The following is a 13472-nucleotide window of genomic DNA, read 5'->3' as shown; positions in this document are numbered from 1 at the left end:
TGACTGTATCCAGTGGGTCTTTGTTCCAGAAGACCAAACTCAGCGTTTTCTTATAACTAAAGTAATCGAAATTTATGTCAGACCTATGCTCCAGCCCGTCCACATTGTACTATTGCCGACTAGAGCAATTCGACATTCACGAATGAGGCCAGGATAGGTCTGCGCCCTGCCTGCACTCGAACAGGGGCATGATGATGATAACCTGGGCGACACTAGCGATAGAGACATATTATAGAATTCCATCTTACTTGTTTCCGGAATTATAATGTTTTGGTGATACGAATGGTGGGCGGTGTCTCGTTTAATAGCCTTTAATATGTTGTAAAATTATGTTGGCAACTATGTTGCTTCCCTACACAGACCAGACACGGATTTCATCAGTGAGTGGGGCCTTCTATTCCAGATAATCCTTGATGGCCTCATTGAAGACATGACTTGATGGGTGGAAAATCTCATTCGTGTGTATGTAAAACGTACCTCTAATTAATGTGGTGATTGAGGTACCAGTTTAAGACGGAGTTGTTTTAAAAGCATAGGATTTAATGATTTGTTCCCATTATGTAACGAATACGCCTGTTTTAGTGTTCTATTGCGAACAATGCTACCTATTTCTATTCTCCTTGTTAATAGAGTATTTAGTCACTATATTATGACAATGATGCTAAACTTCTGGTATTTCAATCTTTTGTTAAGTTTGTGTGCCAGGATTGTTTATCAATGCCAGATATTCGTTTTCGGTTCTCTTACAACCAAAAACTTATATTATTTTGTTGCGCACATTTATTAATTCTACATTATCAGCAAAGAGTGCGTCTTAACATATTTCAAAGGACAACTAATAAAATTAAATATAACTTTAAACATAACTTACTCGTAAATATAAAGGCAAAATTGAGCAATGTAACTAGCTACTACATAGTGAATACTGCTATAAGCTAAGCTGTAACGACATAAGAGATCGAGTCATCCCCATTGACGGCCTACAGCACATAATCACCATAACCCTTGGCATCCCAAACTGTGAGAGTGTGTTTGCACTGACCATGGAGTATCTTCACGTAAGGGCAATGTTGATACTGTGTGTTTGTTTCAGCCAGCTTCTACGCGGCAGAAATATCACTGGCTCTGGAGTACCTCCACCTTCAGTCCGTGGTCTACAGAGACCTCAAACCCGAGAACTTGTTGCTGGATAAGGAAGGTCATCTCAAAATTACTGATTTTGGCTTTGCAAAAAAACTGACAGACAGGTAAGCCTTAACAGAATTTTTTCATCCTGTTTTCGGTCTTTATCTATTTTACTTGTGCTACAGAGTGTTGTATATCAATGAGATATTTGTGTTGCAAGATAAGTAAGGCAACTCCAGGAAATGTTTTTGATGACTTTTTATCTGGAAAAAGTTATATTGGTTTTATATCATGGGACGAGTTGATTGTAAGTTTTTTTTGGTAGATTTTTTTGTTTTAAGTTAGTCAGTGGTACATGACAGTATTAAAAACAGAAATGAATGATAATTTACAAATAGAGTAAGTTATATGTTTTAAAATTGATGTTGTGTCATTAGTTGCAATTGTTTTAAACAATTTTTTGCTAAACAATGTGATTATTTTTAATCTCTAAAACTTGATATTTATATTTGAATCACGTGTTGCATGACACTGAGCCTTCATTTTACTCCGGTTCAAATACCAGACAATCCATCGTGACCATGTGAACCACTCCCCCGATCATTATCAGTTTATTTATGTGTAAATTTTTATTTCATTATGTGTCGTCAGAAATTAGATTATTAGGAACTTAATCCTACAAGAACACCATAAATAATTGAAACTAAGACGATTTAAAGAATGAATTAGCTATAACCTATGGTTAGAAACCAAACACGAATTTTTCAAAATTGAATTTGTGAAACATATTTTTAAAAAAATGGATGCGTGTACTTATGTACGCGCGTGAGAAGTAGGTAAGTATTATTAAATGCATATATTATAAATATGTAAAATGTTATTAAATACAATTTATTAACTGATAAATAATACAAATAATTCCAAATTCAAGGTAGTATTCACAGATATTCACGGTTGACCTTGCATTACAGTACGTATGGCTGCGCATGCGCACTCACAGCCCTCTTATCGCAAAAACGGTTGAGCGCATTAAAAAATGTTTAAAATAAAATTTGTCTCAAATGTTATGCTCTATAATTTTTAAAATAGATGTTAACATCATTGGAGCAATATAAACAGAAATAATTGCAACAAAAAAAAACTTTTTTTTATTTTCATTTATAAATTACGACGCAGACACGACATTTTATGAGACTTTTCAGACAACTTTTAGAACGCAAAAATTATTATATATACGAAAATTCAGCTTATTATCTCTCATTCCGAGGTTGACCCCTTTTTTATGCTAAAGAAGACTAAAAAAGACATGACAGAACTTGTAAACTCGAGTCCACTTACAAGATACAATACAATGATGAATCACTATTCTAAATATTAATGTGCTGTATGATGAAAATATTTTTCCGTATCTTGAATGTAATTCAGTTCATAGCTCTCCTGATCTCGACAAAGAACTTAAATTGAAGTATGTTGATGATTTAAAGAACACTGACTACAATGGAAGTATCAATACCATGAAAAGTGAAAATACATTCAAGTTCATCTCAAGTAGATCCTCTGTACTTTGAACAAATGATGGACACTTAAAAAGGAAGCAGATCATGAAGAAGCTTCAATGTCATCGATTTTGAATTCTTACAGTAATCCAGGTGAAGAAGCTGACTTCTACGATGATGGCGACTGTGACTTTGAAGCTGTTGACAAACCCAAACACTGTGATGAAGCACCTAAAGCATCAGTTCACGACAAAATTAATTTCTTTGTTGCTGATGTAAGTAACGGGAAATGTCTTAACTGCGTTTAGAAAATTTATTAAATTAAAAAAAAATTCCATTGTGATTTTAAGAACGAAACATAGAAGGGAAAAAAAAACCGTTTTACACGCTGGGAATGCAAGAAGCCAGAGTGCGAGTCACTCATAGTTTGGGATATTATAGCTCTGTGCAGATAGGAGAAAAAATAGTGTTTGTAGCAACAATTTGGTTGTAGTGTTGAGAAAAACACACATCTGAATATAAATTTATTATATTTATTGTTTAGTAATTTTACTATTTATTCTTTTTTGTGACCCTTAAATGTTGCTAGATAATTATGTTAAAAATTTCAAACTTTTGTATCAGAACTATAATTTTTTGTCTTAGACACACATCTGTGGTATTCAGGTGAATAATTTAAAACAAAAGAGTTAATTAACTTGCATTGATTAAATTTATAATTTGTCACACATTGTAACATTTAAACTTTCTGAAAGTATGCAATATTTAGATCAGCACGTAAAGTGTGATAAATGCATTCCCATTCTGGAAGTCAACACGCCACAAAACACACCCGCTGGAAACATATGTCCCATTTACCGTCGGAATACATACATCATACCATTCACAGACAGTACGTAGTTGTGTTATTGTTCATGAAAGTGCGAGCAGTTGTTCCATATTTAAAACACTTCCAGACGTCCATATTTAAAACACAATTTTCAAATTTTAATAGCTCAAATTTGTAAACTGTGGAACCTTGGGTAAAACATTCTTTTATTAACAAGTTATGTTTTATGACAAAATCTTTCCTTACAAATAAAGGTACAACCACATTTTTTTCTTTGTTGTGTTTGATTACACGTATTGTTTGTTCAGGAATCATGTTTATGTGATTTAAGTTATGTCTACGGATATTTTAGTTTAACTATTTGCTCAATGTTCGAAATACCTTCATTTGCGTGTACATCACTTAACAATTAGTGCCCCTGGGTTTAGGTTTTGGCAACTCTTTCAAACTAAGTTTTGTGAGTATCGCACACTCGCCAGACATCGAAGTATTTAATTATAAATTTTATTTTAGTTTCTAGAAAAAATGGTGGGGTGTAGGGTAGTACAACAAGGTACCTTTTTTCGTTACTTTTGACATGTAGATTAATTGTCAGCCTTTAAAAACTACATTATTCCTCTGCATCATCAAAATTTATTGGAAATAAGTGAGTAACTCTAAATTATATCAATTAAATATTATTACTACAGCGACAATATTTGTAATGTTTGTAGAACTTTGTTCAGTTAGACATTATACATATGCTTGGCGTTTCTTCATGAATAGTTTCTTTATTAATTTAAAAAACTTCCAGTTCAGCTCCAACTTCAAAGGCCTATACCATTCTTGGGAAGCACTTAAGACCATATATCATATTTAACTTATTTTTACGTGATAAACTACAGCTGATTTTGTGGGTTGTATGCAAACTCATTCTTTTTATATATACATTTGTGTGGGGTTACATAGCTACACATAGCATAGCATGTGCTTAAACAACTCTGTACAAGGGATGGTTGTGGGAACCGTGTGCTATGTGGCAGGACATGGACACTGTGCGGCACCCCCGAGTACCTGGCTCCAGAAATAATCCAGTCGAAGGGACACAACAAGGCAGTGGATTGGTGGGCGCTCGGTGAGTAGCGCCAATAAGTGCGCGTCACGTATTAACTGAGGCCATTTTAATCAAATATAAGTAGATAGATTTGGTACCTCCAGGAGCAGAGGCTTGTGGCTTCAGATTCAGATCTGTGGTGAGCTTTGACCTCTGACATTACTACAACCATCTTGGATGACGTCATTACTACCATATATGATGACATAACAGCCACCGCTAAATTGCATGTCATCCTAACATGACCTTTGAACTATGATGTCACTACGGATGTGATCTGTGGCTTGAGACTTTGGATCTCGGTTTTACTAATGCTCTGTCATTTGATTTATGAAACTGCCATTTTTGATCCTGATTTTCTTATTCTCTCCAATCCCACTTATATAGTCGCCATCATGAATTTTATTTTCTCATGCCCTGTAATCCCACTTATATAGTCGTCATCACGAATTTTATTTTCTCATGCTCTCACATTATAAATATAGAGCCTCTATCTTTTATTAAGTCATCACAGAAGCCACTAGCCAGATTTAAAACTGTCTTATCACTCTACTGTAAGAGTTTACTAACCCCGACCGCCATCGTGCATTATGTCATAATCACCTTTGACTTAACACATCACCCCACGATGACATCATCAATACCATATTGGTTTTATGTCATCATCATTATATTTTACTATGTCATCACTTTTAACATTTGGTCTATGAATCATAATTTTTACACTTGATAAATAGATCTTCTGTAATTACATCCATTCAATACACTTTAAGCTTAATTGCATGTATTACATTTTCCCATGTTATTTCATTCTTCTTTCATGTTATCCATGTTTGATACTTTTGATTACTGCTAGCTCGGCCTATTTTATAATCTATTAATTATTTTTGATGTTGTAGTCATAGTGTAATCCCTTGATTTTTTTTAATTCGTCAGCTGGTTCTAGACACATTTATTCCAATTTCTCAATTACGTTTTTTTTAGTTACATTCGTTTCACTGTTCTATGTAGTAACCATCCTAACATACTAGAGAGCGATAATTTCATAATTTGCGCTGAAGGCCGAAGAAGTGTGTAATATGAAGACTGCATCTTCCTGATAATCCCAAATACTAATTCTTAAAAATTGTATACTGAGGACTGTATGCAAAGACAAACCCTATAGGTGCGAGAAAATGAATGAGTAGCTATACAACTTTACACACCAAGTACAAAAATTATACAGAATCTATTATAATCTTGTAAATTATTCGACTGTCTTTCATAAGATATATTATCAACTAAACCAAATTTCTAATTTGGTTTCTAATAGCTTTTTCTTTTGAATACATTACTGACTCTTTACACTAGGAGCACATTTTTATGCCCAAACACTTGTTTCAATGTGAGCTCACGTCATAAGGCACAAACAGATGTCAGTTCCCGAAATGTCGCAACTGTTGTCACTAGAAACCTTCTGTGTTGGTCAGTGCTATCGTCGTTGTGTTGTCCATAATACTTGTTTAGTTTCATCGTTGTTTCCGTTTGTCCGACATCAGCTTATTCATTCTTTTTTTTTTTTTTGTTAATTATTTACTTAAAATTTTTATTTGTATTTTTGATTTTCGGAATTTTTCCATTACACACAGTGCAAAACTGCAATGGCATATGTCCAAAAAAACTGTATTATATTTAACATGTAATTATTTTGTTTTTAAGTTGTTCATTTAGCAACAAATTTATTATCGTGTTATGAATTCAACAAAAAAATTTACATTTGTATTTTTTTTTTTTGTAATTCTGTTTTGTGCCGGAAATTAGGCATTTCGACACTTTTTTTAAATTTGTTATTATAATTTAAAATTATTTTTGGAAATTTTATTTTTCTTATAATCTGTTTACTAAAGGGATGATTTACACTTTGTTACATATACATGAAGGTTTTATGCTGTTATGATATGGGTTTGCCATGTTTTTGTGGTTTTAACAAATCATAAATTATCATTTATTATCAAATTCATAAAATATCTTATATTGCTTGTGAACTATTTAAAAAATACATAATTTAATGTTTTTCAATCTGTACTTATTAACTTTATGTGTTCTTCCTAACTCATGACCATCAATAATCTAATTTTTTCTAGCATCATTTGCAAAATTTGTCATTTCAGGTAATTACTGTTTAATATACACAAAATACAGTTAATTATTTTGTGATGTATAAATACGTTTTAAATTTTCTTGCAGGTGTATTAATTTATGAAATGCTGGCTGGTTATCCGCCATTCTTTGACGACAATCCTTTTGGAATCTACGAAAAAATTTTGGCAGGGAAGATCGAATGGCCACGCCATCTAAACCCTGTGTCCAAAGACCTGATCAAGAAGTTGCTGTCACAAGATCGCACAAAGCGGCTGGGAAACATGAAGGTGGAGCATACATATACTATAATTACAATATAATTAGTGTAAACAGTATTCCAAGGAATCAACCATTACTTAATGCATTTCTCATTAACTCTTAAAGACATGGATTCAGTGTATCTCATAATACACGGTAACAGACGTGGAGATAAACACATTTATTTTCGATGCAATGTTCATGAAGAGTTGGGCCTTCTCTACGTAACTTTAATAGCAGTTCCCGTGCAGGAAATAGTGTCTCATGTGTGCAAACAATTAAGTTTTGCTTTGACTAGGGTGGGGTAGTGATGGTTTCCACAGTTTCACAGGTGGAGAGTGACGTACTCTTCAGATTGGTAGAATACAGTGGGAAGGTGTCTGAAAAAATATAAATATATATTATTTTCCTAAATATTTCCCACGATAATTTTGCAGTTTTGAAGTTTTGCTTCAGACACATTTGACTTTAAGTATTCTTTTTTTCAATAAGGTTTTATTAAAAGCAATTCAAATCATCGTTATTCTTTTATAGCTTTTATTAGTTATTCTTGTGTTTGAAATTAATTTTTTTTCTTAATGTAAAAATTAATAATTTGAACAATAACTGTGAAACGCACTTTATTTCTATTCAAAATTAAACGTTTTGATACAGACATTTTTTCATGTGTTTATGTTTAAAGATGACCACTGAAGAACTTGTTTGGTTTCATCGTTGGTTCCGTTTGTTCGACATCAGCTGATTCAGTCTTCTTTCTGTGATTATTTTATCTTCATTTTTTTTTTTCTCGGAATTTTTCTATGCCAAACAGTGCAAAACTGCAATGGCGTATGTCCAAAAAACTGCATTAAAATAAAATGTGTAACGAGAATAAGCAACTTTAAAATACAGTTTATTTATTCCCACCACTTAAGAATTGCTACATGTTAAATAACATACTTCACTGGTTTAAATCACATTTTATGAGTGCTCCGTAGCTGGTTTAGACAAAGTTACTTTTAGCAATGCCATTTAAAAAATACATATTTCATTTGTGGCTGTTACAAATTTGAAATATAAGTCACTAATAAATAAATTTTCAGGAGAAAACATTTAAGCCAGGTTTTTTTCCAAAAATTCGGATACGTTAAGAATGCAAGGTTGGATAGAATGAATTACCCAATGGGGAAAGGACCAGGCGATAGGTTACGCACCAGCGCACCTTTACAGTATTCATGATCTCAGTTGACATCACAAAATACATCATTAAATGTCATTTATAAATGTAATATAACACAGCTGGCGATTTTACCCTTTCTGAATGCACATAAAAAGATCAATTAGAATTCGTTTTATATCGTCACCCACAATACATGCGACAGGTTGACTGTTTCTTGTTCGTTAAATCTGTGTCCTTCCTCGAGACCATTTTTGTACTAGCTGCACGTATATATGAGCTGCTATATACCATACGGCCTGATTTATTTCTTGGACGTATAGGTTAATACTAAGTGACAGACCTCCTGCTTTCCTTTGCTGGTAGGCAGGCGCCTTTCCTGGAATACAGCCTGTACTTGTTTCGCATAAAGTGAGAACCACGTGACAGGATTCATGCTTACTTCCCTGTTAGGTCAGAGTCCTTACTTAAAAGCTTTCTGTACAACCAGAATGTATAGGTAACCACCATGTGAACGGAGGCCTGCCCCTTGCCCTATAAGGTCAATGTTCTTACTCTGGAACGCCCTGTACTACCTGAAGATAAATTGAACACCTTGTCAGGCCAGTTTCCTTTCTCGAGAACACATTTTACGTGTCAAATAGTTAGATCCACGCATCCTTAACATACTTGGGACTCATACTGTCAAACAAGTCTGTGGTAAATAAAGGTTTATTCGTATTGAATGGAAAATAGGTTATTTAGAAGTTTTGTGTTAGAGGTTCACATTTTTAATACTAGGTATAAATTAAAATTAAATTAGTACATTTTAAAATAGTTTTTTTAATATTTAAGTATACTTGAATTTTTAATCCAGCTTGCTTAACATCGTTATAAAACCAGTATTTTTTTCATATAATAGATTTCTTTCTTTCAGAACGGCGCGGAGGACGTTAAGAGACACAGGTGGTTCAAAGGAATCGAATGGCAAGATGTTTACGACCGGAGATTGAAGGTAATAGTTACGAAAGTGTAATGGATTACAGTATTGCACGATGTGTGTTGGTTGTTTTTATGGTTGCGATACCTAAATACATCACCCGGTTTCTATTCCCGGCCAATAATATAAAACCACCACAGTGCCACTCGGCTATCCCTGTCATGAACCAAGGTACTGTAACTTGTCAGCAAGATAGGATGGGTACTTTTTCATTGTTTTCTTAAGCAGTAAAAGGCGATGGAATTGTGGTCTTTCGTTAAATTTTAGCGAAGGTAACATATATTTTAAACTGAGCTCACGACTCTTTAAATTAAAAATTAAAAGGACACACTTGTTCTGAATTCTCTGTGACCGTTTGCATTTCTCAACGGTTATATCGCCATGAACTGTGTTACAGTAAACCAAAATCAGGTTTACGCCTATCTCACTTTCTGGCCCACAAACTATCTTCATGTTAAAAATCATTACTTTATTGCTGCGTGAAATAAGGACAAACCAACAAACCAACAAATACACTTTCGCATTTATAATGTTAGTAGGGAATGCTACCTGGAAAGCTTTGCAAAGGTGCAATTTATTGAAGAATGCGAGTTTAATGCAGATATATGAAAATATGACAATCCCATATAAAATAAAATTTTAAATCATGTTGAAATGATGCTGTTAGGATGTGTTGCTCACTCTCTGCCATTAAATTTCTTGCAAACTAAGTTTAAATTTTGCATTGTTTAAAGTTAGCGTTACATTTTTTAAAATAATAATAAATAACACGTATTAAGTGCTTCATTAAGTATTGCTCATTTTTCAAATAAGTATCTGCTGCTGGATTTCACCCTAAGTTCGACATTTTGCAAAAGTCATCATTACCCTCATCATAAGTAGCAGCAATAACTGGCATGGTAGCAATCATAAAAACTCTGATTGTTTATATAGTAAAAAATATGATTTATTTACATGTGTAGAAACTTTGTCTACTGCAACAGTTTAATCATTTTTGATTTATGGTCGTTGAATTTTTTTTAAGGTTATTTTGAGTAACTACAATTGTACCTATATTTACGTTTGACTATTTGTTTCAGCCCCCAATAGTTCCTACGGTGTCTTATGAAGGTGACACGCGGAACTTTGATGACTATCCTGAAACAGACTGGAAGTCAGCGCCGACTGTAGGCGCTACCGAGCAGAAACTGTTCGATGACTTTTAAACATTGAAATGCTCTGAAGATTTTCTGAAGTGCTTTGCAGGCTCAATAAACAATCATTTTTATTACTTTATTAACTATGGAAATATTTTATTACAAATAAAAAAATTGTTAGTGCTGTTTGACGAGAACTATTTATAGTGCGACAGAGTGAAAGAGTATTTTTTATTATTATTATTATTATTATTGAACGCTTTTAAATTTAGGGTGTATCCTTTTTTTAGTATTGTTAATTTTTTATGTATGTTTTTAAAAAAATTGAATTAAAAAACAGTTTTTGGAGTATTTATAAGCTTATATTTACATGATGCCTTTGGTATTTGTACTTACAAACTTACCAGCCAACTATTTAGTTTTGTAAGAAATTTATGGATGAAGATGCTTCATAATTTTCACATTTCTTAAAGCAATATCTAGCTACTGGCGGTACAGAGTACAGAATATTTTATTCATAAACATAACTTAAAATTTTTGAAGTGTTAATAAATATATATGTTTCAATATTATAGCAAAGCAAATTATTTAAATCTTTAATTTGTATGGTATAAATATTGCTTTGTAGTTTTGTTTCGAGAAATGTTACATTTCTAAAGTATGAGGTGTTGTTAAAACCACAATATTTCCTAAATGTACTAGTAGAGTACAAAGATATTTTATCTTTATGTTATGTTTGTCTCACCCTAATTTCCAACTATATTGGTATTTCAATTCATATGTATACTTATACAAATTGAAAAAAAAAAGAACTTATATAAAATATTTTCATGCACTTTCACTGCATGTCAAACAGAAACCACACAAATAAACAAAATATATGAAATAAGCCAAAATCATTCGATGTCAAATGTTAAACATATAGACAGCACAGATATATTTCCGTGAAAGGAATAAGATGGAAAAAATATCATAACACAAACAGTTGGCTGACAATGACGTGATAGATGTTACAAGCGCAGAAAATACAATCAATCTACAAACAGACAAACCTACCGATGATGCAGAACAGATAATCTGGACAACACAGTGATACACAGACAAAGCCAATGATTAAATTAAACATAATATATTCTGCGCAACACGACGACGGCGGCACACATGAAGGCAGTAGGCGTCCTAAGACCAACAGGAACTACATCTTATCCCATACTACGACACAATAGGTCAATAGTGGACACTGGCCGGCCGCCATCAATGCATCATTGGTCATTCGGGGCATTCAGTGTGTCCGAGATTAGAGACCAAAGCCAATGAGAGGCGAGCAATCACCTTATTCGTCACGCACCTAAGAGATTACCTATGTTATTGGCTGGTGTTTTGCTGTGCAATTAATATCAATCAGGTTGTCGTTAGCAACGCAAGGAGATAAGGTCAAACAAATATAAACACCAGGTTTTTTTTTACAGTGCTGTAGAGACTAAATCATTCCTACTAAGGGGCCCCCCCCCCCTCGCCTAAACCACATAGTTTTAAGCAAGGTTAGGAAAAAATGCAATTAATCAGTGTCCACTATAAGTCTGTTTGTGCCTGAGGATGAGAACAAATGTCATTTCCCAATGTCGCAACTGAAATACGCGTTTTTAGTTCCATCGTTGGGTTTGTGTGTCGCAGTGTGATCCAAGGTTTTTTTTATGACAACTATCTCATGGTTGTCTGTGCTGTGATATGTTTTTTAAAACTAATTCCACCCACGGAATTCTCTGTGCTGTCTGTGATCTTAACATCTGGCGTTGGCTGATTTCAGCTTGTCTTCTGTGAGTTAGTGTATGAATTTTTTCTTGTTTATTCGTGTGGTTTCTCTATGACATACAGTATAAACCATCAATGATGTATAAACTGAATATTTTTTAAATCAATCTTCTCCGTGGCAAGAATCATTCATCATTCAAAGAAAAATATTTTTATTAAATTTATTAAAATAACATGCATTATATATTTTTTATTTTTAATGTGTACATTTTATAATCCACAATAAATTTGATCATTTGTTCAAAATGCTAATGATGTTAAAATGAAAAGTAATATATTTATTGTTCGTAGTTGGTTTTGCACTACCGTCCAAGTGCCTTAAAGTACGGCTCATGAAAATACAAACTTGATTAATAGTAAAACACTTTTTCTTGAAACTTGACCAATCTTAGATACATTTTTTTTTACTTGTTGATTTTTGTATTAACGAATCAACAACCTATCAAGAATCTATATTATGTTTCTTTCATTATATTCTAATGTTTACCTAAGCCTTTATTTTTAGCTTATGAATTTAAAAATAGTCCATAGATTATTGTTTTGCAAATAGATCTCTTATATTAAAATTATGTAAACATTGATACTGATAAAACAGTATAAGTTAGTGGAAACATTTATTAGTTTATACAATTGAATACGAGCTAGAAGTCAGAGCTTGTAGATAACCTTGAAAAAATATCGAGTTTTAGTGTAGAACGTTATAATAATATATTTAAAATTAAAACAACATTTTTAATAACCTTTCAATGAATAAAATGATTACTTTCATGCAAATTGGAATGTGTTTCACTAGTTATAAGTAACAATAGTTCAGTGTCATCTATTATTACTATTATTATCATCCTTGCAAAAAATACAACTCTGACAAACAAAATTTTCAGGTTTGCTCAAGGACTTCGGCATTTAGAAAGATTACATTAAAGAAGTCATATTTGCTACCAAAAATATCCACAGCACGCACAAGTGTTTACTCAATGCGATCTTAAGTGGAAGCCAGATTAGTAATACTATAGATAATTATTTAATGGATCAAAGTAGACATACGTATGTTTAATATAAGTTATGCTATTTTTATAGTAAATTGAAAGTTATAGTTTGAAATTTTATAATAAAACAATTAAAATATTGATATTTATACATAATTTATAAAAAAATTGTATTGCAAATTTATTGTGGTTGGAATTATATAATATTTCATGTAGACATTATTTTTAAGTATTGAATAGAAGAAGAAATGTAGTCAATACATGCTAGTCAACATTAAATTAATAAGAATTTTTTTCAATAACACTGTTGAAGAAATAGTATTTATAGCAAAATAGTTCATAGAAAATAGAAACTAAATGCATTATATGTTTATATTTTCCTGTTTAACTATTCATCATTCAGATTATATTCAGAGGAATTTTATATATAATGTAATTGTGCTATAATATGTATGTATAATTATAAATTCTGAAGTATTTT

The 13472-nt window shown here is 32.4% G+C and overlaps 1 protein-coding gene across 2 annotated transcripts in view; it reads left to right on the top strand.

Moving 5' to 3' along the window:
• Positions 1-13259, top strand: part of LOC134538907 (cAMP-dependent protein kinase catalytic subunit 3) — an 89251-nt gene extending 75992 nt beyond the window's left edge. For both annotated transcript variants that reach the window (XM_063380518.1, XM_063380519.1), the window contains exons 4-8: positions 1094-1247; positions 4473-4564; positions 6770-6951; positions 8995-9072; positions 10137-13259. In XM_063380518.1, the coding sequence (XP_063236588.1) occupies positions 1094-1247; positions 4473-4564; positions 6770-6951; positions 8995-9072; positions 10137-10262 (632 nt within the window). In that variant the 3' untranslated portion in view covers positions 10263-13259. The remainder of the gene's footprint in view (positions 1-1093; positions 1248-4472; positions 4565-6769; positions 6952-8994; positions 9073-10136) is intronic.
• The last annotated feature ends 213 nt before the right edge of the window (positions 13260-13472 follow it).

The sequence above is a fragment of the Bacillus rossius genome, chromosome 14 (assembly GCF_032445375.1).
Source record: "Bacillus rossius redtenbacheri isolate Brsri chromosome 14, Brsri_v3, whole genome shotgun sequence".
In the NCBI taxonomy this organism is placed as follows: domain Eukaryota; kingdom Metazoa; phylum Arthropoda; class Insecta; order Phasmatodea; family Bacillidae; genus Bacillus; species Bacillus rossius.
The sequence above is the reverse complement of the archived record's forward strand: the minus strand, read 5'-3'. Positions and strand labels throughout refer to the sequence as shown.